At 38.9% G+C, this 25,602-nt stretch overlaps 1 protein-coding gene across 1 annotated transcript; it reads left to right on the forward strand.

Moving 5' to 3' along the window:
• Positions 1 to 9,007: 9,007 nt before the first annotated feature.
• On the forward strand, positions 9,008 to 24,603 carry LOC128636251 (3-galactosyl-N-acetylglucosaminide 4-alpha-L-fucosyltransferase FUT3-like). The gene is made up of 2 exons (XM_053689288.1): positions 9,008 to 9,029; positions 23,705 to 24,603. The coding sequence occupies exons 1-2, from the start codon at positions 9,008 to 9,010 to the stop codon at positions 24,601 to 24,603; spliced, it is 921 nt and encodes a 306-aa protein (XP_053545263.1).
• The last annotated feature ends 999 nt before the right edge of the window (positions 24,604 to 25,602 follow it).

Raw genomic sequence — 25,602 nt, forward strand, 5'->3', positions numbered from 1 at the left:
AATTAAATAAACTACAAATATCTGTCTAAAAATACAATTAAATAAACTAAACTAAATTACAAAAAAAACAAACACTAAATTACAAAAAATAAAAAAAAGATTACAAGATTTTTAAGCTAATTACACCTATTCTAAGCCCCCTAATAAAATAATAAAGCCCCCCAAAATAAAAAAAAATTCCCTGCCCTATTCTAAATTAAAACAAGTTCAAAGCTCTTTACCTTACCAGCCCTTAAAAGGGCCTTTTGTGGGGGCATGCCCCAAAGAATTCAGCTCTTTTGCATTTAAAAACATATACAATACCCCCCCCCATTACAACCCACCACCCACATACCCCTATTCTAAACCCACCCAAACCCCCCTTAAAAAAGCCTAACACTACCCCCCTGAAGATCTCCCTACCTTGTCTTCACCACACCGGGCCGAACTCCTAATCCGATCCGGGCGATGTCTTGCTCCAAGCGGCAAAGAAGAATTCTTCCTCCGGCGATGTCTTCCTCCAAGCGGCAAAGAAGAATTCTTCCTCCGGCGACGTCTTCCTCCAAGCGGCAGCAAAGTCTTCTTCCTTCCGGCAACATCTTCCATGAAGCGGCATCTTCAATCTTCTTTCTTCGCTCCGTCACCGCGGAGCATCCATCCCGGCCGACGACTGAACGACGAATGAGGTACCTTTAAATGACGTCATCCAAGATGGCGTCCGCCGAATTCCGATTGGCTGATAGGATTCTATCAGCCAATCGGAATTAAGTTAGAAAAATCTGATTGGCTGATTGAATCAGCCAATCAGATTCAAGTTCAATCCGATTGGCTGATAGAATCCTATCAGCCAATCGGAATTCGGCGGACCCCATCTTGGATGACGTCATTTAAAGGTACCTCATTCGTCGTTCAGTCGTCGGCCGGGATGGATGCTCCGCGGTGGCGGAGCGAAGAAAGAAGATTGAAGATGCCGCTTCATGGAAAATGTTGCCGGAAGGAAGAAGACTTTGCTGCCGCTTGGAGGAAGACGTCGCCGGAGGAAGAATTCTTCTTTGCCGCTTGGAGGAAGACATCGCCGGAGGAAGAATTCTTCTTTGCCGCTTGGAGCAAGACATCGCCCGGATCGGATTAGGAGTTCGGCCCGGTGTGGTGAAGACAAGGTAGGGAGATCTTCAGGGGGGTAGTGTTAGGCTTTTTTAAGGGGGGTTTGGGTGGGTTTAGAATAGGGGTATGTGGGTGGTGGGTTGTAATGGGGGGGGTATTGTATATGTTTTTAAATGCAAAAGAGCTGAATTCTTTGGGGCATGCCCCCACAAAAGGCCCTTTTAAGGGCTGGTAAGGTAAAGAGCTTTGAACTTGTTTTAATTTAGAATAGGGCAGTGAATTTTTTTTATTTTGGGGGGCTTTATTATTTTATTAGGGGGCTTAGAATAGGTGTAATTAGCTTAAAAATCTTGTAATCTTTTTTTTATTTTTTGTAATTTAGTGTTTGTTTGTTTTTGTAATTTAGTTTAGTTTATTTAATTGTATTTTTAGATAGATATTTGTTGTTTATTTAATTTATTGATAGTGTAGGTGTATTTGTAACTTAGGTTAGGATTTATTTTACAGGTAATTGGGTAATTATTTTAACTAGGTAGATATTAAATAGTTCATAACTATTTAATAGCTATTATACCTAGTTAAAATAATTAACAATTTACCTGTAAAATAAATATTAACCCTAACATAGCTACAATGTAATTATTAATTATATTGTAGCTATCTTAGGGTTTATTTTATAGGTAAGTATTTAGATTTAAATAGGAATATTTTAGTTTATAATATGAATTAGATTAATTTAATATAAATTTAGTTAGGGCTGTTAGGGTTAGATAGAGTTAATATAGTTAATATAAATACTATAGTAACTATATTAACTATATTAACCCTAATATAATTAGGGTTAATATAGTTAATATATATAATGTAATACCTATTTTAACTATAATATACTTAGGGTTAATATAGATAATATAGCTGGCGGCGGGGTAGGTAGATTAAATTAGGGGTTAATCATTTTAATAGAGATGGCGGCGGTGTAAGGGGCTTACATTAGGGGTTAATAATATTAATATAGCTGGCGGCGGTATAGGGGGATTAGATTAGGGGTTAATAATTTTTATATAGGTGGCGGCGGTGTAAGGGGTCAGATTAGGGGATAGATAAGGTAGATGGCGGCGGTTTTAGGGGCTCACAGTAGGGGGTTAGTTTATGTAGATGGCGGCGGGGTCCGGGAGCGGCGGTTTTAGGGGTTAATAACTTTATTAGGGATTTCGGGGGGGGGTGGATCGCGGTTGACAGGTAGATAGACATTGCGCATGCGTTAGGTGTTAGGTTTTATTTAGCAGATCGCGGGTGACAGGTAGATAGACATTGCGCATGCGTTAGGTGTTAGGTTTATTTAGCAGATCGCGGGTGACAGGTAGATAGACATTGCGCATGCGTTAGGTGTTAGGTTTCTTTTCTAGTTAGTTTAGGGAGTTACGGGGCTCCAATAGTCAGCGTAAGGCTTCTTACGGCTGCTTTTTGTGGCGAGGTGAAAATGGAGTAAGATTTCTCCATTTTCGCCACGTAAGTCCTTACGCTGCATATTGGATACCAAACTGCGCTGGTTTGGTATACCTGCCTATGGCCCAAAAAACTACGGGCGACGGCAAAAATATACGCGCGTAACTTCTAGGTTACGCCGTATATGTGATACCAAACCAGCGTAAATATTGGCGTCGCCGGCTTTTGCGGGCGACGATTTTTATCGGATCGACCCCAGAGTTGCCAAAGAAATAATTATGGGTAATAAGTGTCAGCCAACAGTTAAAAATAAAAGACAAGGAGAGACAAAGCGGCTCCTGTAGGATCCCTGACGCGCGTTTCACAAAAAACGCTTCCTCAGAGGGGTGCAAGCCGCTGCTATTGGACGTTATTTGTTGCTCATGATCATTCACCTCACAGCATGATAGGTCCCTGTTAGTGTGAAAATGAGAATGGGTTGGCTACCTGATACATCAATCAAGTGATGTATCCTAGTGTGTCATAAAACTTATGATGAAAAAGGGGCAAGATGTGCAGGGTGGAGCTAACCAGTTGTTAGCGCCAATCAGAGAGTTGTCTTATCCATCGACGGAGGGGTATGTATCTGTGGAATTATCTGATTTGGCGATCATGTTTATATTGAGACATAGCAAATACAGCTGTTATAATATCTGAGAGAGCATCCGATCTGTGGAAAACGTTAAACGAGAACATTCCATTTAAATGTTGAGCCAATATCGGACTAAGAGGTCCAGCGATCAGAGAGTTGCGGATCCTTTCTAATAGTCAAATCTAGATTAACAATTGATGAATGATGATAAATTGCCTTGTTTAACGTAGAGTATACGTCAGACATAACAAAGTATTGATTGTATGTGAATCTGACAGGACATGTATACTCATGTGAGTCTCTACTCAATATAACCTTTATAAAACACAAATTGAGGGACAATATTAAGAACGATATTGGGAACAATCGGCTAGATTAGGAGTTTTGTGGTAAGAGCTGCTCGGTACTAAGTTATTGTCACTGCTCACTTACCTACAGCGCTGCTATTACAGGTTTACAAAAACCCGGCGTTAGCAGGCAATAAGTGAGCGTAGAGAAAAATTTAGCTCAATACCGCACTCCAATACCAGTGCTGCGGTGAGCTGCGGTAAGCTGGTTTTATGTGCTCGTGCATGATTTCCTCATAGACATCAATAAGAAGTACCGGCTGAAAAAAAGTCTAACACCTGCAATAAAGGAGCGTAAAGCTTTGTAACGCAGCCCCATTGATTCCTATGGGGAAAGAAAAGTTATGTTTACACCTAACACCCTAACATGAACCCTGAGTCTAAACACTCCTAATCTTACACTCCTGATATCGCAGACACCTACATTATACTTATTAACCCCTAATCTGCTGCCCCCAACATCGCCGACACCTACATAATGTTATTAACCCCTAATCTGCTGCCCCCAATGTCGCTGCAACCGGCCTCCACTTATTAACCCCTAATCTGCCGCGCCCAACGTCTCCGCCACTATACTAAATGTATTAACCCCTAAACCTAACCCTAAGTCTAAACCTAACCCTAACACCCACTAATTTAAATGTAATTAAAATAAATCTAAATAAAACCTACTATTAATAACTAAATAATTCCTATTTAAAACTAAATACTTACCTATAAAATAAACCTTAAGCTAGCTACAATATAACTTATAGTTACATTGTCTAGCTTAGGTTTTATTTTTATTTCACAGGCAAGTTTGTATTTATTTTAACTAGATAGAATAGTTAGTAAATAGTTATTAACTATTTACTAACTAGCTAGCTAAAATAAAAACAAAATTACCTGTAAAATAAAACCTAACCTGTCTTACACTAACACCTTACACTACAATTAGATAAATTACAAAAAAAAAACCACTAAATTACACAAAATAAAAAAAGAAATTATCAGATATTTAAACTAATTACACCTAATCTAATAGCACTATCAAAATAAAAAAGCCACCCCAAAATAAAAAAAACCCTAGCCTAAACTAAACTACCAATAGCCCTTAAAAGGGCCTTTTGCGGGGCATTGCCCCAAAGAAATCAGCTCTTTTACCTGTAAAAAAAAATACAAACAACCCCCCAACAGTAAAACCCACCACCCACACAACCAATCCCCCAAATAAAATCCTAACTAAAAAACCTAAGCTCCCCATTGCCCTGAAAAGGGCATTTGGATGGGCATTGCCCTTAAAAGGGCATTTAGCTCTTTTTCCGCATAAACCCTAATCTAAAAATAAAACCCACCCAATAAACCCTTAAAAAAGCCTAACACTAACCCCCGAAGATCTACTTACAGTTTTTGAAGACCCGACATCCATCCTCAACGAAGCTGGCAGAAGTCCTCAACGAAGCTGCAGAAGTCTTCATCCAACTGGGCAGAAGTCTTCATCCAACCGGGCAGAATTCTTCATCCAGACGGCATCTTCTATCTTCATCCATCTGGCGTGGAGCGGGTCCATTTTCAAGACATCCGACGCGGAGCATCCTCTTCAATCGACGTCTTCTTGAACAACAAATTCTCCTTTAAATTACGTCATCCAAGATGGTGTCCCTTGAATTCCGATTGGCTAATATAATTTTAGTAGCCAATCGGAATTAAAGGTGAAAAAATTCATCTTCAAAACATCCGGCACGGAGCATCCTCTTCAATCGACGTAGCTCTTTTTCCGCCTAAACCCTAATCTAAAAATAAAACCCACCAAATAAACCCTTAAAAAAGCCTAACACTAACTCCCGAAGATCCACTTACAGTTTTTGAAGACCCAACATCCATCCTCAACGAAGCCGGCAGAAGTCCTCAACGAAGCTGCAGAAGTCTTCATCCAACTGGGCAGAAGTCTTCATCCAACCAGGCAGAATTCTTCATCCAGACGGCATCTTCTATCTTCATCCATCTGGCGCGGAGCGGGTCCATTTTCAAGACATCCGGCGCAGAGCATACTCTTCAATTGACGTCTTCTTGAACAACAAATTCTCCTTTAAATTACGTCATCCAAGATGGTGTCCCTTGAATTCCGATTGGCTAATATAATTTTAGTAGCCAATCGGAATTAAAGGTGAAAAAATCCTATTGGTGGATGCAATCAGCCAATAGGATTGAGCTTCAATCCTATTAGCTGATCCAATCAGCCAATAGGATTGAGCTTGCATTATATTGACTGATTGGAACAGCCAATAGAATGCAAGCTCAATTCTATTAGTTGATTGGATCAGCCAATAGGATTGAAGCTCAATCCTATTGGCTGATTGCATTAGCCAATAGGATTTTTTCACCTTTAATTCCGATTGGCTGCTAAAATTATATCAGCCAATTGGAATTCAAGGGACGCCATCTTGGATGATGTCATTTAAAGGAGAATTTGTTGTTCAAGAAGATGTCGATTGAAGAGGATGCTCCGCGCTGGATGTCTTGAAGATGGACCTGCTCCGCGCCAGATGGATGAAGATAGAAGATGCCGCCTGGATGAAGAATTCTGCCCGGTTGGATGAAGACTTCTGCCCAGTTGGATGAAGACTTCTGCCGCTTCGTTGAAGACTTCTGCCGGCTTCGTTGAGGATGGATTTCGGGTCTTCAAAAACTGTAAGTGGATTTTCAGGGGTTAGTGTTAGACTTTTTTAAGTGTTTATTGGGTGGATTTTATCTTTAGATTAGGGTTTGGGCGGAAAAAGAGCTAAATGCCCTTTTAAGGGCAATGCCCATCCAAATGCCCTTTTCAGGGCAATGGGGAGCTTACGTTCTTTAGTTAGGATTTTATTTGGGGGATTGGTTGTGTGGGTGGTGGGTTTTACTGTTGGGGGGTTGTTTGTATTTTTTTTTACAGGTAAAAGAGCTGATTTCTTTGGGGCAATGCCCCGCAAAAGGCCCTTTTAAGGGCTATTGGTAGTTTAGTTTAGGCTAGGGGGGGTTATTTTGGGGGGCTTTTTTATTTTGATAGGGCTATTAGATTAGGTGTAGTTAGTTTAATTATCTGATAATTTCTTTTTATTTTGTGTAATTTAGTGTTTGTTTGTTTTTTGTAATTTAGTTAATTGCATTTAATTTATGTAATCTATTTAATTGTAGTGTAAGGGTAGGTGTTAGTGTAAGACAGGTTAGGTTTTATTTTACAGGTAAATTTGTATTTATTTTAGCTAGCTAGTTAGTAAATAGTTAATAACTATTTACTAACTATTCTACCTAGCTAAAATAAATACAAACTTGCCTGTGAAATAAAGATAAAACCTAAACTAGATACAATGTAACTATTAGTTATATTGTAGCTATCTTAGGGTTTATTTTACAGGTAAGTATTTAGTTTTAAATAGGAATTATTTATTATTAATAGTAGGTTTTATTTAGATTTATTTTAAATACATTAAAGTTAGTGGGTGTTAGGGTTAGAGTTAGACTTAGGGTTAGGGGTTAATAAATTTAGTATAGTGGCGGCGACGTTGGGGGCGGCAGATTAGGGGTTAATAAATGTAGCTAGGTGGCGGCAAAGTTAGGGGCGGCAGATTAGGGGTTAATAATATTTAACTAGTGTCTGCGATGCCGGAGTATGGCGGATTAGTGGTTAATATGTTTATTATAGTGGCGGCGATGTCCGGATCGGCAGATTAGGGGTTAATAATTTTATTTTTGTGTTTGCGATGTGGGAGGGCCTCGGTTTAGGGGTTAATGGGTAGTTTATGGGTGTTAGTGTACTTTTTAGCACTTTAGTTATGAGTTTTATGTTACAGCTTTGTAGCGTAAAACTCAGTTATAGTAATATATCATAAGGATTATGTCTGTTAGTGCCCCATTGTTATAACTAAGATGTATAATTCTCCCAGAGACGTTGGAGGGAGAATTTGTTTTATTATGTATTGTAAGGCACCAAAATAAATTCATGGGGTAATAATGTGACACAAACATAGTGATATGACAAATTATGTGCTGCATATTAAATGGGGGAGAATTTTTGTTTCACATTAGTTTCTCTCATAAATTTGCCTTAGATATTTCACATTGGTGTCACTCTTGGATTTGCCTTGGATACCGTCATCTCAACATATCATTTAAGGTGACAGCATATATATTTATTATTTTTGGGGTCATACTTATAAATCCAGATTACTCCTATCACCTATTTTATGAAATAAGGTAACAGTATAAATATCTCTTTTATGATCCTACTTGTAAATCCAGGTCACTCCTCTCACATATATTGTGGAGTGAAGTTTAGTGTGTCCCTGGATGTGTATGCATGTAATATAATGTTTATGAGATCACAGTTGCTTGAGTCTAGGCACGTGAATTGGCTTTAATACTTGGCATCATTACCCTATTATTTATGATATTTTAATGACTGTATTAATATATTACATCTGGGCAGTGTTACAGATATTGGGTAATAACCTCTAGGGGCAAATAGGTACGATATGTTACTACAAGAGTTTGATAAAATAAGATAGAGGGTTGGATCTATAGGAGCACTAAGGGTATTTACTTACTCTAGAAGGTAGGACCCCCCCCCCCCTGTCGGGGTTAATGTAACTACCATAGTATGGCTGTCCTTAATATAGATATACGGTGATGTTAGCTCCAAATCCCAGTTTTGGTGAAAATGGATTCGTATGAGTAGAGATCTAGAATATAAGGTCGCAGCATAGACCGCTGGATTACTAGATCTTAGGTTTAAGGTTTAAAGTGGAATAGATTTTTGAATTCAATATACTGCATTCATTCTTAGTGGAGTCAGTATTCAGTAATATGTAAGATGGCTTAATTATTCTGTATTTAGTATATTATGCATAAATTCAGATAATGAGGTCCATTTATCAAGCTCCGAATGGAGCTTGAGGGCCCGTGTTTCTGGCGAGTCTTCAGACTCGCCAGAAACAGCAGTTATGAAGCAGCAGTCTAAAGACCGCTGCTCCATAACCCTGTACGCCTGCTCTGATGAGGCGGACAGAGATAGCCACAGTTCAACCTGATCAAGTACGATTGGGTTGATTGACACTCCCCTGCTAGCAGTCGATTGGCCGTGAGTCTGCAGGGGGCGGCGTTGCACCAGCAGCTCACAAGAGCTGCTGGTGCAATGCTGAATATGGAGAGTGTATTGCTCTCCGCATTCAGCGATGTCTGACGGGCCTGATCCGCACTGTCGGATCAGGTCCGACAGACATTTGATAAATAGGCCTCTATGGGTGAGTCGGACATTGGACAAAATAAAAATTGTTTGTGAAAATCAGTGAAATGATAAGATGCTCCTAATTCTGGAGTCTATTGTTGATAATAATGTGCTTGTGAACGATCAAATAATGTGTTTGTATCACTTGAAGAAGTCAAGTTAAAGAATGGACATCATTAGGATATCACAAATAAAAAGGGTATAATAAAATCATCATGGGGTGATATACATGAAGTGCAAAAAACAACTTGTGATATCATGGGGGAAAGTGAAACAAAAGGTATGACTATACATAAAATCTGGTGAAACACACAGTGATTTACTGTGTAAAAGAAATGATGATAGTGGGGCTTATAAATATACATAATAGTTATTGAAGTCATTCATGCCATTAGGTTTAACTGAATCTAATAAGTAGATCCATTTGCACTCCATCTTTAGCAATGCTTGTTCAGTATTTCCACCTCTAATTCCTAAGGATGCTTTTTGGATTACTGTGTATTGTAATCCCGTGGTTGTGATGTTATGATGTAATTGAAAATGTTTGGCAACAGATGTAATTTTTTGCCTCTATTTTCGTCTCTATTGGCATTCTTGATGTTATTGGCGTGTTCAAGGATACATACCCTCACTTCTCTTGTAGTCATCCCAATATAGGCCATTTTGCATGAACAAAAAAGTGCATATATGACACCTATGGTTCTACAGGAGAAATGGGAAGACAATTTGTATAGTCTGCCAGTTTTTTCTGTTATAGTCTTAGTTTTCCATACATATTTGCACGCAGAACATGTACTACAGGGATACATTCCTGGATCACTGTCTTTTTTCTTTACAGATCTAACAAAGTGACTGGATACCAGTTTGTCTCTTCGATTAGTGGGTCTTTTATACCCTACTGAGACTCCTTCTCCAATTGCAGACTTCAGAATTAAATCATTCTGCAATATTTGCCAATGATCATTTATGATGTGAACTACTTGCGTCATTTGGGGGTTATACGTAGTCTTGGGTAAAATTCATTCAAGATTTTGTTTTTAGGGACCAGTAATTCATCTCTTCTTATTCTTAGTGCCTTGTACTTAGCTCTCTTAACAAATTTTCTGCTATACCCTTGTATGATTAGTCTCTGCATTAGAGCAGTACTTTCTATCATATATATTTCAGTGCTGGAGCAGTTACGACGTAGGCATAAGAATTCGCCATAAGGTATAGCCTTTAGAGTGCTAGGTGGATGGGCAATGGAATTGTGTAGGAGAGTATTGGTAGCTGTTTCCTTCTGATAGATGGTGGTGTTAATAAATCCATCATCATTCTTAAATGGTCAAATCCAAGAAACAGATTTTCTGTTGGCTTGCTAAATGAGTTAATTTTATGTTCCTATTATTCTTATTCAGTTTATTCATGAATTTTTTCTAATTTATTCGATGTTCCTTCCCAGATGAATAGAACGCCATCTATATACCTTAGCCACAAGGGAATATGGTCAGTATATAGTTTTAATTAATCAGAAAATACGCAGAAAAGTTCCCAGTATCCAAGAAATAAATTTGCATAAGTCGGTGCGCAGGCAGTGGCCATCACGGTACCTTGTGTTTGCAAAAAATATCTGTCATTGAATGTAAAGAAATTGTGTGTCAGGATAAAATGTAGTAGTTTTATTATAAATTTGTTGTGTGCCCTGTTGTCACAGTTGTTGGTAGATAGAAAATATTTGATGGCTTCTGTGATGAGAGCAGGATGTGATGTCACTGGTTGGGGGCGGGGCTTAGGTCCGGAAGTCTTTGTCACAGTTAGTTAGTGAAATCAACCTGAATAGATGTATGTTTCTATGCTCTGTAATAAAATAGAGTTGTACCATCATTGCTGTGTCCTACATATGTCCTGCATCTCATGACATGGTGTCAGAAGTTCTGGCCTGCGCTTCTGTTCATGATCGATTACAATGTCAAAGTTTACCCCACCTGAGCCTTTTGACTTCTCTCAGCCTGCAGCTTGGCCCACATGGCGTCAGCGGTTTCAGCGCTTCAGGATTGCTTCCAAACTGAACAAGGAGAGTGGTGATGTACAAGTTAATTCTCTTTTATACTCTATGGGGAAAGATGTGGAGCCAGTGTTCAATGCTTTTACTTTCCAAGAAGGGGAGAATTTAACTTTGATATAGTTATGAATAAACTCAGTGCCCACTTTGTGCCCAAAAGAAATGTGATTCATGAGAGAGCTTGTTTTCACAAACGTAATCAGCGTGTGGGAGAATCTGTGGAGTCATTTGTGCGCAGCCTGTATGAACTAGCTGAATTCTGTGAGTTTGGTGTTGCTAAAGAAGAGCAAATCAGAGACAGAATAGTTATTGGAATTGCAGATGCTGAAGTCTCACTGAAGCTGCAGTTAGAGCCTGATTTAACATTAGATGGGGCTATTAGGATGGCCTGCCAGAGTGAACTGGTGAAAAAGCAGAGTGCTGATCTGAGGTCTGAGAGTATTGTGGATGAAGTGCAACAGTCCAGGAAAACTGCTAGTGAAAGGCACAGTGTGAGCGGTAGATCTAAAATAATGGAAAGGCCTGGAAGTGGATGGGCGCAACATGCCCGATGCACACGGTGCTACCGTGCCCATGATCAAAGTGTTATATGCCCGGCCAAAAATAAAAGATGCAGAAAATGTAACAGAATGGGCCATTTTGAAGTGGTGTGTAAAACTGAAAACATTAAGGAGATGCAGGTGGACAGTGACCAGGAGGGTAAGGAAGTGTCTTTTGTGGGGTCCGTTGTGGAACGGACAAGCTCAGAGGAAGATTGGAAAGTTACTTTTACTGTAATGGGAGCCAAAGTTGATTTTAAGATTGACACAGGAGCAGATATCACTGTAATGTCTTTTGCTGAATTTAGGTTGAGGTTGTCGAAGCGACTGATTGGTGTGCCCCCATTGTTCCAGTTGCAAAGAAAAACAGAAAGGTGCGCATCTGTTTGGACCTGAAAAGGTTGAATGAGGCAGTGAAGAGAGAGAGATTTGTGCTGCCGACATTAGAAGATATAGCTCCAAAGTTGGCTGGGGCAAAGTTCTTTTCCACATTAGACGCTTCTAGCAGCTTTTGGCAGATCCCCCTGGATCCAAAGTGCCGCAAACTGACTACCTTTATCACACCGATAGGTCGGTTCTGCTTCTGCAGACTCCCCTTTGGGATATCCTCTGCTCCTGAAATCTTTCAAAGGGAAATGAGTTCTCTCCTGAGTGACCACGTGGGCACAGCGGTCGTCATGGACTACATTCTATTGTATGGGTCTACAGTGGAGGAGCATGATCAGCATTTAAGTTGTGTGCTACAGGCTATCAAAGAGTCTGGGCTGAAGCTGAATAAAGAAAAATGTCATTTTAGGAAAACTGAATTATGTTACTTTGGGCATATCATCAACGGGGATGGCATCAAGCCAGACCCCGAGAAAATTTGTGCTATTGAACAGATGAAAAGTCCTTCTGATGTACATGAGCTGAGACAGATATTGGGCCTTGTAAATTACGTGGGCAAGTTTCTTCAAGATTTATCAACAGTTTTACACCCTATCACAGAGTTGCTTAAGAAAGACGTTGCCTGGGTCTGGGGACCTTCACAAGAAAAAGCTTTTATGCAGGCCAAGTCTCTGCTGGGGTCTGCCCCAGTGCTGGGGTTCTACGACCCTTCAAAAAAGACTGTGGTTAGTGCCATTGCAAGCAGTTATGGGTTGGGGGCTGCTCTCCTGCAGTTAAATGAAAATAAACTACAGCCCATCGCCTACTGTTCCCGCACACTGACGGCTGCAGAGTCAAAATACGCTCAAATTGAGAAAGAGTGCCTGGCGGCAGTTTGGGCCTGTGAGCGCTTTCAGCGTTATCTAGGGGGTTTGGAGAAATTTAGTCTGGAAACTGACCACAAACCGCTAGTCCCTCTAATCAACTCTTATGACATTGACAAAACACCTTTGAGATGTCAGAGACTTTTAATGAGACTGCTCAGGTTCAATGTTCAGGCAGTGCATGTGCCGGTTAAACAACTGGTTGTGGCGGATACACTATCCAGGCTCCCGCTGGCTGCTGCTGAAGAATCCTCCAAAGAATCTGATGTGAAAGTGTATGTTGATTCAGTTCTGGCCTCTAAGTCCATTTCTTCAAGGAAACTGGAGGAAATAAAGAAAGAGACATATTTGGACACAGATCTGCAAGAGGTTATAAAGTACATAAAAGAAGGCTGGCCTGGATGTCTTTAAGTGCTTACCAGCCAGAGAGGTCGTAGCTCATGGAGCTGGAGGGGTTGGTGCTGTTCCAAGACCGCATTGTAATTCCTGTCAGCATGAGGAAGGAGATGTTAAACAGGATTCACGATGGCCATTTAGGCATTAAAAAGTGCAGAGAAAGGGCAGCTACAGCTGTGTGGTGGCCTGGGATCAGCTCCGACATTGCAAATCACGTGTCTAAATGTGCCTTTTGCCGGGAACGCCGGCCTACTCAGAGAAGGGAGTCCTTAATTTCTACTCCGCTGCCTGCGGGGCCGTGGCAGAAAATAGCTGCTGATTTGTGTGAACTGCACGGGAAAAAGTTGTTGTGATCGACTACTATTCCAGGTATTTAGAAATTGCACCCCTGAATGATATCACAAGTCAAGCCGTTATCATTCGCCTGAAGAGCTTGTTCGACCGGTGGGGCATTCCAATGGAGCTGGTGAGTGATAATGGTATGCAGTTTGCTTCTACAGAGTTCAGTGCTTTCAGCAGGGAATATGACTTTGTACATTCCACGTCAAGTCCACATTATCCACAGGCCAACGGAATGGCTGAAAGGGCAGTTCAAACAACAAAATTCATTTTAAAGCAATCTGAGCCGTACCTGGCCCTCTTGTCATACAGGGCGACGCCCATTCAAGCTACTGGGTTTAGGCCAGCACAGCTGATGCTAGGACGCCGGATTCACACCACTTTACCCTCAGTGGGTGTCTTCAAGCCGCCTGGCCCTGTTCCTCGGGACGAAGTCCTTAGGAGGGATGAAGGGTTATCGTTTCTTCTACAACAGGAGACATTCTGTCAGGCCCTTACAGGAACTGAATGTGGGGCAAACTGTCAGAATTAAACTGGATGATGAGAAGAAATGGAAGAAACCTGCTACGGTAGTTGGCCACTCTCCAGAACCAAGGTCTTATACAGTCCTTACTGAGGGAGGGACGGTTACACGCCGTAACCGAAGACATCTTCAGCCTGTACCTGAGAGTCTGGAACTGGATGCCTCAGTACCACCGCCGGTGGGATCCCCTGTTCTAAGAGAGGTGCCTTCCCCTCAGCAAGATCACAGCGGGGGTATATCTTTGCCTCCAGCGGACTTTAATTCACCATCTTCTGTATCAGAGGACAGATCATGCAGAGTTACATCAAGCGGAAGAGTGGTGAAACTTCCGGCCCGATATAGGGACTGACTTTAGCTAGAACAGTGACCGGAAGTATGGGCAGAATAATACCATGGTCACTGTGGACTAGGGTAGTCTACCCCGATGTCCAAGTCAGGATGTAATTTATTTGTTTATATTTTCTGAACCTATTTGTTTATATATTGTTCGGAAAAAAAAATGTTGTTGTATACTCTGTTCGTATACCTTGTTATTTGTTATATTTAAATGTATGCTTCGCCTTTGAAAAAGGGGAAGATGTGATGAGAGCAGGATGTGATGTCACTGGTTGGGGGCGGGGCTTAGGTCCGGGAGTCTGTGTCGCAGTTAGTTAGTGAAATCAACCTGACTAGATGTATGTTTCTATGCTCTGTAATAAAATAGAGTTGTACCATCATTGCTGTGTCCTGCATATATCCTGCATCTCATGACATGGTGTCAGAAGTTCTGGCCTGCGCTTCTGTTCCTGATCGATTACAATGTCAAAGTTTACCCCACCTGAGCCTTTTGACTTCTCTCAGCCTGCAGCTTGGCCCACATGGCGTCAGCGGTTTCAGTTCCTGGGGGTACTGTAGGGTCTTTATGTACTTTTGGTAAAAAATACATTGTGGCAATTTTGGGATTTTCCCTAGTTAAGTACTTTTTCTCAGAGTTGGAAATTATATTTCCTTCCCAGGCATCATTGATCAGATTGTTGTATTGGATTAAATACGAACTCTGAGGATTAAAAATTAACTGTTTATAGCAAGTAATATTGGGTAATTGTTTGGTAGCTTCATCCATATACATTTGTCGTGGCCATAAGACTACATTTCCACCCTTGTCAGATGGTTTTATGATGATATCATGCCAGGATTCAATGTCTTTCAATGCATGTGATTCATTTGCAGTTACATTATGCTTTGCATTATAGACAGGTAGTTGTTCAATCTTTTGGCAGACTATTTTACAGAAAATCTGTATCTCTGGTGACATTGATAGAGAGGGAGCATAGGTAGATTTAGGTTTCAAGTTTGATTTCCAGGCCTGGGGACTAGATGCTACTGCAGTGTTTTTCAACCAGTGTGCCGTGGCACACTAGTGTGCTGTGAGAGATCCTCAGGTGTGCCGCGGCAGACTGACCACAGTGCGGGGATGTCCCTCTTTCAAATTTTGAAATATTGGTATGTATGTGACAGGCTCATCAGGCATCATTTACAACCATGACATTGACATTCATTCACAAACAATCATTATGATTGTTTGTGAATGAATGTCAATATGTCATGTATAGTTTGTAGGAGGCATGGCATGACAGCACAGTACAGTGTATATATATATATATATATATATATATATATATATATATATATATATATATATATATATATATATATATATATATATATCCTGTATTAGGCTACAATGTGTGATTTTGTAAAAGTTTGGGATGGTGGTGTGCCATAGGATTTTTTAATGTAAAAAAGTGTGCCACGGCAAAAAAAAGGTTGCAAATCACTGTGCTACTGTATTGGCTAGAATGTCTGTAGCATCTTCTGATAATTCCTGTAGAATATCAGCTGTGACCAAGTCTTCTGCATTAAAAGTATTAGGATTATAAGCATATAACTTTTTCAGTAACAGTTTTCTAGAGAATAAGTGAATGTCTTTAATTAATTCAAATTTGTTCAGTGAATTAACTGGACAGAAAGATAAACCTCTAGAAAGTACTGATCTGTGTGCAGAATTTAGTATTTGGTCAGATAGGTTGATGATTCTCAGTTGTTCATCCTTATCTTGGAGAAGGAACTTAATTCCCTCCTCCTTGTGTATTGTCTCACTGGGCCTGTTCTGTGTAGTCGTCTGGTTGGTCTGGGTGACAGGGGGAGTTACGTTGTGTGGGGTTGTGGATAAAAAAGAGGAGGCTGTAGAGGATTGTACTGAGCTATAGGTTTTAGGTCTAGCCCCTGAGGTGTTGCCGGCACTATCTGTGTGTTCATTAACAATGCTAATATCTGATTCATTGTCAGAGATATCTGATTCACTTTCTGCGCTACTCTCAGGTTGTTGGACCAAATATCTGTTAGTTCGGCGTCTGAATGTTGTATCATTGCGCCAGCGATAAACTTTTTGTTTTTTAAAGCCTTCAATATCTCTTTAATTTTTGTTTTTTGGTAGCTATTAATTCTAGCTCAAGTTTATCCAATTATTTCTGGTATTTATCATACTTGCTTTTGTAGTCAATTGTATCATTAAATTTAGATAATTGAGCTTTATACTCTTTGATTTCAGTGTCATGTTTAGTAAGCTCCAACTTGTCATGTTTTATTAATATTTGTATTAATTTCAAAGAGCACTCAGACAATGCAGTCTCCCATTGTTTGACTAAATCATCATTGTTGAGGGTGAAGGCAGGAAAAACCTTCATCCTCAGACCGCTTGGGATAATGTTTTTTTTCAGCATATTTCTCAAAGAAGTGCCAGTTTCACCACCTCTTAGATTGCTTGTGTAATGTTTGGTGTAATTTGCATAGAACATTGTTCAATTCCTCCTCCTTAATTTGTATATTTTCTCTAGTTGAGACATTAAAGATTGCATTTAATTCTTGTAATCTTTTCTGATGGCGATTAGCCATATCATTTTGAATATCCATATTGGATTAAATTTGTTCAAATACCCCCCAGTAAGGACTAAACCTAGGGAAAGATCCTAGGTATATTCTCCCAAAATTAATACTTTGAAACAGAAAGAAAGGGTTGCGGGGAGCTGAGTTATATAGTGGTAGGTAATTTCTAAATATTGCTTTCCTTAAAGGGGCAGTCTAGTCAAAAATAAACTTTTATGATTCAGATAGGGCATGTAATTTTAAACAACTTTCCAATTTACTTCTATTATCTAATTTGCTCAATTCTTTAGATATCCTTTGTTGAAGAAATAGCAATGCACATGTGTGAGCCAATCACACAAGGCCTCTATGTGCAGCAACCAATCAGCAGCTACCGAGCATATCTAGATATGCTTTTCAGCAAGTGATATCAAGAGAATGAAGCAAATGAGATAATAGAAGTAAATTAGTAAGTTGTTTAAAATGACATGCTCTTTCTAAATCACAAAAGAAAAAAATTGGGTTTCATGTCCCTTTAAGTTAGGGGAAAAAAAAATTATGTTATAAATTTTTAAATACTGCTTAGATTATTACCTGTCGTGAAGACTAAACAAATATAACATAACAACTAGCTAGACTAATTGTAAAAAAGTACACAATTAAGTATAGAAGGATTAGCTCCATGATGAAGAGTATGTGTTAACTCAGCAAAACTGTTTAGGAATTTTTAGAAAAATATTATTTCATTACATTCACACATTTTTATCTTTATTGGGAAATATAAGTCACAACCAGGAATAATCATTTATGCAATACTTCAGAAAAAATGTATAACAGGAGCACCAGGTATATGGATAAAACATAAACTTTATTAGAACATAAAGGGTATCTTTATGTTCTAATAAAGTTTATGTTTTATCCATATACCTGGTGCTCCTGTTATACATTTTTTCTGAAGCTTTGCTTATCATTTGGCCAAACAGTGAGCACAGGATTTGGATACTAACTGCGGTTGGTGAGCTAGCGGCACACTGCATTGGACTGTCTTTTCTTCCAAGGGATTCAGGTGGACATTTTTTATGGCCTCAAAAGTAAAACTAGTAGGCAGAAAATAAGGATACCTGGATTACATGGCTTAACTGTTCACATTAACACTGGATACAGCCTCCGAATCTGAGGAAGCATCTCACCAAGAGACTGGATAGTGGTGAGTCAGTCAATTTATTCTATTTCATTCTATATATACGGATGTCTGGGAGTGGTCCCTTGTGAATAATATTGTGGGGGTTGTTTTGGGGAACACCGTCACGTCTCTATCTCTATAAACAGCCTAACTTTTGCAGTGGCCTTACAAGGACTTATTTACAAGTTACCTTTAACAACTAAGACTCTTTACATTTTTACGAATAACAGTGCATACACCTTAACCATTCCCCTATTGCATTTATGCAATAGCTTAAGCTCAATTTAAAAACACTTTAACCAGGTTTGTATTAAATATAGAGTTGCCAAATAAATAATTATGGGTAATAAGTGTCAGCCAACAGTTAAAAATAAAATACTGGAATTTACCTGGAAGTGGGAAAAAAATACAAAGGTGTCTCTAAGTGCAGCAACAACAACACAACCTTGAATCAGCAATAAAGATCTATGTCAATGTACTCACATTTAACAAAGCACACTGTAGTGCAAATTGGATGGACTGAGGCTTCTGAGCCGCTCGGCTGACTCTAGAACAATGGTTACACAGCAGGCTGTAGTGACGTATTCTCTCCGTAGTGATCCACTCGCTGTACCGCCCAAAAGAGATTCAACAAACAGGTACCAATGTATGGTGCAAGATAAATTGACTCCAGTAAGTCAACAGGACAGTTGTAATATATAAAAATGCTTTAATTAAAATACTTTTAAAAAATCTCAGACAGTGACGCGTTTCTCGGCGTGCAACGCCGTTTCCTCAGACTGTATTGTTAAAAATTACCGCTGACCATTTAAACCTATCTTGACCAATCAATGAATTTCTCAATATTCGCCACACCTCCTCTATGACATCACACAATTGTATTACCCAAGACTGATAACTACGTATAACCCCCAGATGACGCAAGTAGTCCACATCATAAACAATCATTGGAAAATATTGCAGAATGATTTAATTCTGAAGTCTGCAATTGTAGAAGGAGTCTCAGTAGGGTATAAAAGACCCACTAATCTAAGAGGAAAACTGGTATCCAAAACTAAGACCATAACAGAAAAAACTGGCAGACTATACAAATTGTCTTCCCATTTCTCCTGTAGAAACATAGGTGTCATATATTCACTTTTTTGTTCATGCAAAATGGCCTATGTTGGGATGACTACAAGAGAAGTGAGGGTATGTATCCTTGAACACGCCAATAACATCAAGAATGCCAATAGAGATGAAAATAGAGGCAATAAATTACATCTGTTGCCAAACATTTTCAATGACATCATAACATCACAACCACGGGATTACAATACACAGTAATCCAAAAAGCATCCTTAGGAATTAGAGGTGGAAATACTGAACAAGCATTGCTAAAGATGGAGTGCAAATGGATCTACTTATTAGATTCAGTTAAACCTAATGGCATGAATGAATTCAATAACTATTATGTGTATTTATAAGCCCCACTGTCATGATTTCTTTTACACAGTAAATCACTGTGTGTTTCACCAGATTTTATGTATAGTCATACCTTTTGTTTCACTTTCCCCCATGATATCACAAGTTGTTTTTTGCACTTCATGTATATCACCCCATGATGATTTTATTATACCCTTTTTATTTGTGATATCCAAATGATGTCCATTCTTTAACTTGACTTCTTCAAGTGATACAAAGACATTATTTGATCGTTCACAAGCACATTATTATCAACAATAGACTCCAGAATTAGGAGCATCTTATCATTTCACTGATTTTCACGAAAAAATTTTATTTTGTCCCATTTCCGACTCACCCATTATCTGACTTTATGCATAATATACTAAATACAGAATAATTAAGCCATCTTACATATAACTGAATACTAAGAGGCCTTATTATCATATGTCTGTCGGACCTGATCTGACAGTGCGGATTCAGTCCGTATTCCCTGCCCCCTGCAGACTCGCGGCCAATTGGCCACAGCACGGGGGTGTCAATCAACCCGATTGTACTTGATCGGGTTGAATTCCGGCGATTCCTGTCCGCCTCATCAGAGCAGGCGGGCAGGGTTATGGAGCAGCGGTCTTTAGACTGCTGCTTCATAACTGGTGTTTCTGGCGAGCCTGCAGGCTCGCCAGAAACACGGGCTATCAAGCTCCGTACGGAGCTTGATAGATAGGCCCCTGACTCCACTAAGAATGCATTCAGTATATTGAATAAAAATATCTATTCCACTTTAAAACTTAAACCTTAAACCTAAGATCTAGTAATCCAGCGGTCTATATAGCGACCTTATATTCTAGATCTCTACCCATATTAATCAATTTTCACCAAAACTGGGATTTGGAGCTAACATCACTGTATATCTATATTAAGGACAGCCATATTATGGTAGTTACATTAACCCCGACAGGGGGGGTCCTGCCTTCAAGAGTAGGTAAATACCCTTAGTTCTCCTATAGATCCAACCCTCTTATTTTATCACACTCTTGTAGTAACATATCTTATTTGCCCCTAGACGTTATTACCCAATATCTGTAACACTGCCCAGATGTAATATATTAATACAGTCATTAAAAAATCATAAATAATAGGGTAATGATGCCAAGTATTAAAGCCAATTCACGTGCCTAGACTCAAGCAACTGTGATCTCATAAACATGATCTTACATGTATACACATCCAGGGACACACTAAACTTCACTCCACAATATATGTGATAGGAGTGACCTGGATTTACAAGTAAGATCATAAAAGAGATATTTATACTGTCACGTTATTTCATAAAATAGGTGATAGGAGTAATCTGGATTTATAAGTATGACCACAAAAATAATAAATATATATGCTGTCACCTTAAACAATATGTTGAGATGATAGTATCCAAGACAAATTCAAGAGTCACACCAATGTGAAATATCTAAGGCAAATATATGAGAGAGACTAATGTGAAACAAACATTCTCCCTCCATTTAATATGCAGCACATAATTTGTCATATCACTACGTTTGTGTCACAGTATTACCCCATGAATTTATTTTGCTGCCTTACAATACATAACAAAACAAATTCTCCCTCCAACATCTCTGGGAGAGTTATATATCTTAGTTATAACAATGGGGCACTAACAGACATAATCCTTATGATATATTCCTATAACTGTGTGCCATTATTATCTCCTGAATTCAGTAAAGTATCTTGTGATACACAATGGATAATAAAATAATCCTCCCCCCTACATCTTTAGGAGAGTGATTTATCCCACTTTTAGTATTGGGGGATTACAGATATAATTCTTATGAGATAAAAAGTTGGGGACTTACCTTCATCAAAGCAGCACTGCTCGATAATGGCCATACTTAATCTCAGGTATAGATATACACTATTCTCTTTATTACTAGGACCGGTAATAGGTGCACCTAGCACTCGATTATTTAATAACATTGTTACCAATATTGTTCTTAATATTGTCCCTCAATTTGTGTTTTATAAAGGTTATATTGAGTAGAGACGCACATGAGTATACAAGTCCTGTGAGATTCACATACACTCAATACTTGTTATGCCTGACGTATACCCTACGTTAAACAAGGCAATTTATCATCATTCATCGATTGTTAATCTAGATTTGACTATTAGAAAGGATCCACAACTCTCTGATTGCTGGACCTCTTAGTCCGATATTGGCTCAACATTTACATGGAATGTTCTCGTTAAAAGTTTTCCACAGATCGGATGCTCTCTCAGATATTATAACAGCTGTATTTGCTATGTCTCAATGTAAACATGATTGCCAAATCAGATAATTCCACAGATACATACCCCTGTGACAACTCTCTGATTGGCGCTAACAGCCGGTTAACTCCACCCTGCACATCACGCCCCCTTTTTCGTCATAAGCCTTATGACACACTAGTATACATCACTTGATTGATGTATCAGGTAGCCAATCCATTCGCATTTTCACACTAACAGGGACCTATCACGCTGTGAGGTGGGCTATCATGAGCAACAAATAACGTCCAATAGCAGCCGCTCGCACCCCCTCTAAAAAATCCTAAAAGAAGGACTGCACATCCACTGGGTGATGAGAAAGTGTGTGAGCCTTTGAACTCCTTTGTAAGAGTGTATTTGCTTACTTTACTTGCTTCTCCTCTTCGATGCTATCTAATTGATTGTAGATTATAACTGTGCCTACATACAACATGCCTGTGATTCATAATAGCAGATTCAGGCAGAGTTATCTCAGATGACTATCTGTTGCCCTTTGAAAGTCAGGTTTAGTTGGCTTTTCCATAAATACACCCCCAATGCCCATGAGAAAATAGTAATTTCCCTAGACAATAATTCTTAAAGAATAATTAACCTTTGGCAGCTGCTTTCCTTGCCTTATGACAAATCCCTCCATGGTTATGGACTTTTCATTTGTTATTAAAGAAGCTTTTTAACCTTCATAAAAGCTTGATATCTTAAGTAATTCTGTAGATCACAGCTGGCAACCTAACTACCCGCAAGTGACCAGGGGAAGCAGTCAGTTAAGGACATAAATAAAATTAAATGGCCCTGCTGCTCCTGTCAGACCCCACGTCCTTCAACTTGTCAAGTCATATGACCATATCAGATAAAAACTATGGTCCTGATTACATTGCCAAATATACTCCAGCATTAGACCCAAAGGGTCGATTTATTAAGCCGCGCATGCTGCTTTGAAGCCCCATCTTTTCAGGTCCGCCTAAAACAGAAGTTAAGAAACAGCGGTCGTAAGAGAGCAGGGGGCAGCATTGCACTGTCATTTCACCAGAAATGCTTGTGCAATGATAAATGCCAACAGCATATGCTGTTGGCATTTAGCGAGGTCGAACAGACATAATTCACTACAGCGAATCATGTCCACTCGACCTTTGTCAAATCTACCCCTATGAGTTGAGTTACTAAATTTTTACATTTATTTCACTTCATGATTCAGATAGAGAAAACTATTTTTAAAAAGTTTCCAATCTACTTCTATCAAATATGCTTCCTTCTCATGTTATTCTTTGTTAAATAGATATCCAGATAGGCATCGTGCACATGTCTGAAGCGCTACATAACAGGAAAGAGTGCTGCCCTCTGGTGCTCTTGCTAATGTATAACATTGTTGCAAAACTGCTGCCATAGAGTGCTGCAGGCACGTGCTCACTTCTGAGCGTACATTCTTGCTTTTTAACAAAGGATAACAAGAAAATGAAAAAAAATTGTTAATATAAATAAATTGGAAAGTTGTTTAAAAATGTATGTTCTATCTGAATCATGCGTTTTATGTCCCTTTAAATAGTGGACAATGGAAAAAACAGTAACTACAGGAATCAATTGCAGAGGCAGTAAATTATAATTATAAATCTATACAAGCCTACGTGAAGGTATTTACAACATATTATCATACTTATATATACTGTTTTATAGTTTAGTGTGTTATTAATATTTTACTTCTCTTGTCCAACAGCCACAACAGGAAGACATCTAAGCTTTCAGATTATATGGTAAAGATGCAGTGAAAACATTTCTTAAACCCTTAGTAAGATTACGGTGCTGTAACCAGTGTGTCGTTTCTTTATTTCAAAGAGTTCCATAAACTGTGAAAGCCATGAATATGATTTTTTTCAAAAATATCTTATTCTTTACAATCCTGCAACTGATATTTTCATTTATTTTGTTCTCTCTGGTTTTGAATACTAACAAATACAACCACGAAAAAGATAAGATAGACAAAGAAACATCAATAACTTCTTCAAAACATGGGTCATCTTTGATAGAAGAAAAACCTCTTATTATTCTCCTTTGGACATGGCCCTTTCAGTACCAGTTCCCACTCAACCAATGTCCTTATCCCTTTGACACACCTGGTTGTTTCTACACAGTGGACCGCAATTTATACGCAGAAGCTGACGCTGTTGTTCTGCATCACAAAAATGTATGTAGCTCTAAAGAACAATTTCCCAAAATGCAAAGACCCTCAAAACAATATTGGATTTGGTTCAATTTAGAGTCTCCATCTCGCAGTCAAAATTTGGAATTTATGGATAACCTTGTCAACCTCACCATGACTTACCGGGCAGACTCTGATATCTTCACTCCTTATGGATGGCTGGAGAAGCATGATTCACATGAAAATTTTACAATTCCTTTAAAGACTAAACTTGTAGCTTGGGCAGTTAGTAACTGGAATCCAAACTACCAGAGGACCAAATACTATATGGAGCTTAAAAAATACATCCAAATTGACATATATGGTCGTGGCAAGATGTTGCTCCCTAGGAATAATCACACAATGATTCTTTCTACATACAAGTTCTACCTGGCTTTTGAAAACAGTATCCATAAAGACTATATCACTGAAAAACTATGGTATAATTCACTCAGCTCAGGAAATGTGCCAGTGGTAATGGGACCTCCTCGTGCTAACTATGAACGTTTTCTACCCCCAGATTCATTTATACATGTAGATGATTTTCACAGTCCTAAGGACCTGGCTTTTTATCTTCTGAAGCTGGATAAAGATAATCAAAGATACCAGCATTATTTTAACTGGAGGCCCAGATTCAAACCAGTAGGGAAGTTTGATTTTCAAATTCAATACTGTAAAGTATGTAAAGCACTGAAAGACGCTCCTGTTTATAGAACTGTTCAAAGTATTGAAACATGGTTTAATTAATGCAATTGTAAAGGTTGATTTTTAGGATGTCTTCATATTATCTTCATTATATGACAATGAAGTCTGAGGGTGTTAGAGTCCCAATAAAACCCTTAAAACAGCATAGGGACATTGACCCCACTTCTAATAACTTTATTAGATGATTGCCTTAAAAAATAAAACTGGCAAATCACCTACTTTATGTATGTACTGTTTGGTGGGAGTGGCCTCAAAGGAGCAACTAGACACTAAGGATAGCGTACAACACAGAAAAAATACCCCTCATATGAAAGAGGGGTGTATTTTTCCATTACAAATGCTTTCAAATAACGGTATCACTATTTTAGTAATAGTTTTTTACTGATCTCATGGCATATATACATATGCCTTGTGCTCCCTCATTCAAACATGTCAGATGCTCAGAGATGTATTTATCAACAATGATGAAAATCATGATATGTTTTTTGGTGCAGTGTTTAAATGACATATGCTATTACTGAAACAGGGATAACATTTGCTAGCACACATTTGTTAGTACATGAGTGTTGCAAAAATTATCCTTTTCAAAATTAAATAGCGTTTATGTAAATTTCAGTTTTAAGTTATGTCACTTTAAATGGTTATTAAAGCCAAAATTATACTTTTATGATGCAAATTTAAAAAATCCAATGTTCTCCTATTTTAAAACATACTTTTTTTTCTTGGTATCCTTTGTTGAATAACATATCAAGATATGCTCTGGAGTGTGAACAAGTCTTAATCACTGCTCTGGAGTGTGAACAAGTCTTAATCACCATAACTCAACGGAAGCGGTCTGACATTCACTTTCAGTGTGGCTGTATCGGCTTACCACAGTGATCTTCACGTAAGGTACACACATCTGACATCATGATGACGTGTATGACGCTGCCAACACAGGACTGGTGCAGTAAAGAAGCAATCCACTACCACCTCAGCAAATACAAAAGCATTCAACAAAAAACGCACCCAGCTAACAGTAAACAGCTTCGAACAGGCAGG

The sequence above is a fragment of the Bombina bombina genome, chromosome 7 (assembly GCF_027579735.1).
Source record: "Bombina bombina isolate aBomBom1 chromosome 7, aBomBom1.pri, whole genome shotgun sequence".
Lineage (NCBI taxonomy): Eukaryota > Metazoa > Chordata > Amphibia > Anura > Bombinatoridae > Bombina > Bombina bombina.

What these genes read in the sequence shown, in the direction of transcription:
- LOC128636251 (XM_053689288.1), top strand. Translation starts at nt 9,008, where the DNA reads ATGGGGGAAAGTGAAACAAAAG. An exon ending in GGGGGAAAGTGAAACAAAAG is followed by an intron (nt 9,030 to 23,704) that starts GTATGACTATAC and finishes CATCTTTGATAG; the next exon opens with AAGAAAAACCTCTTATTATT.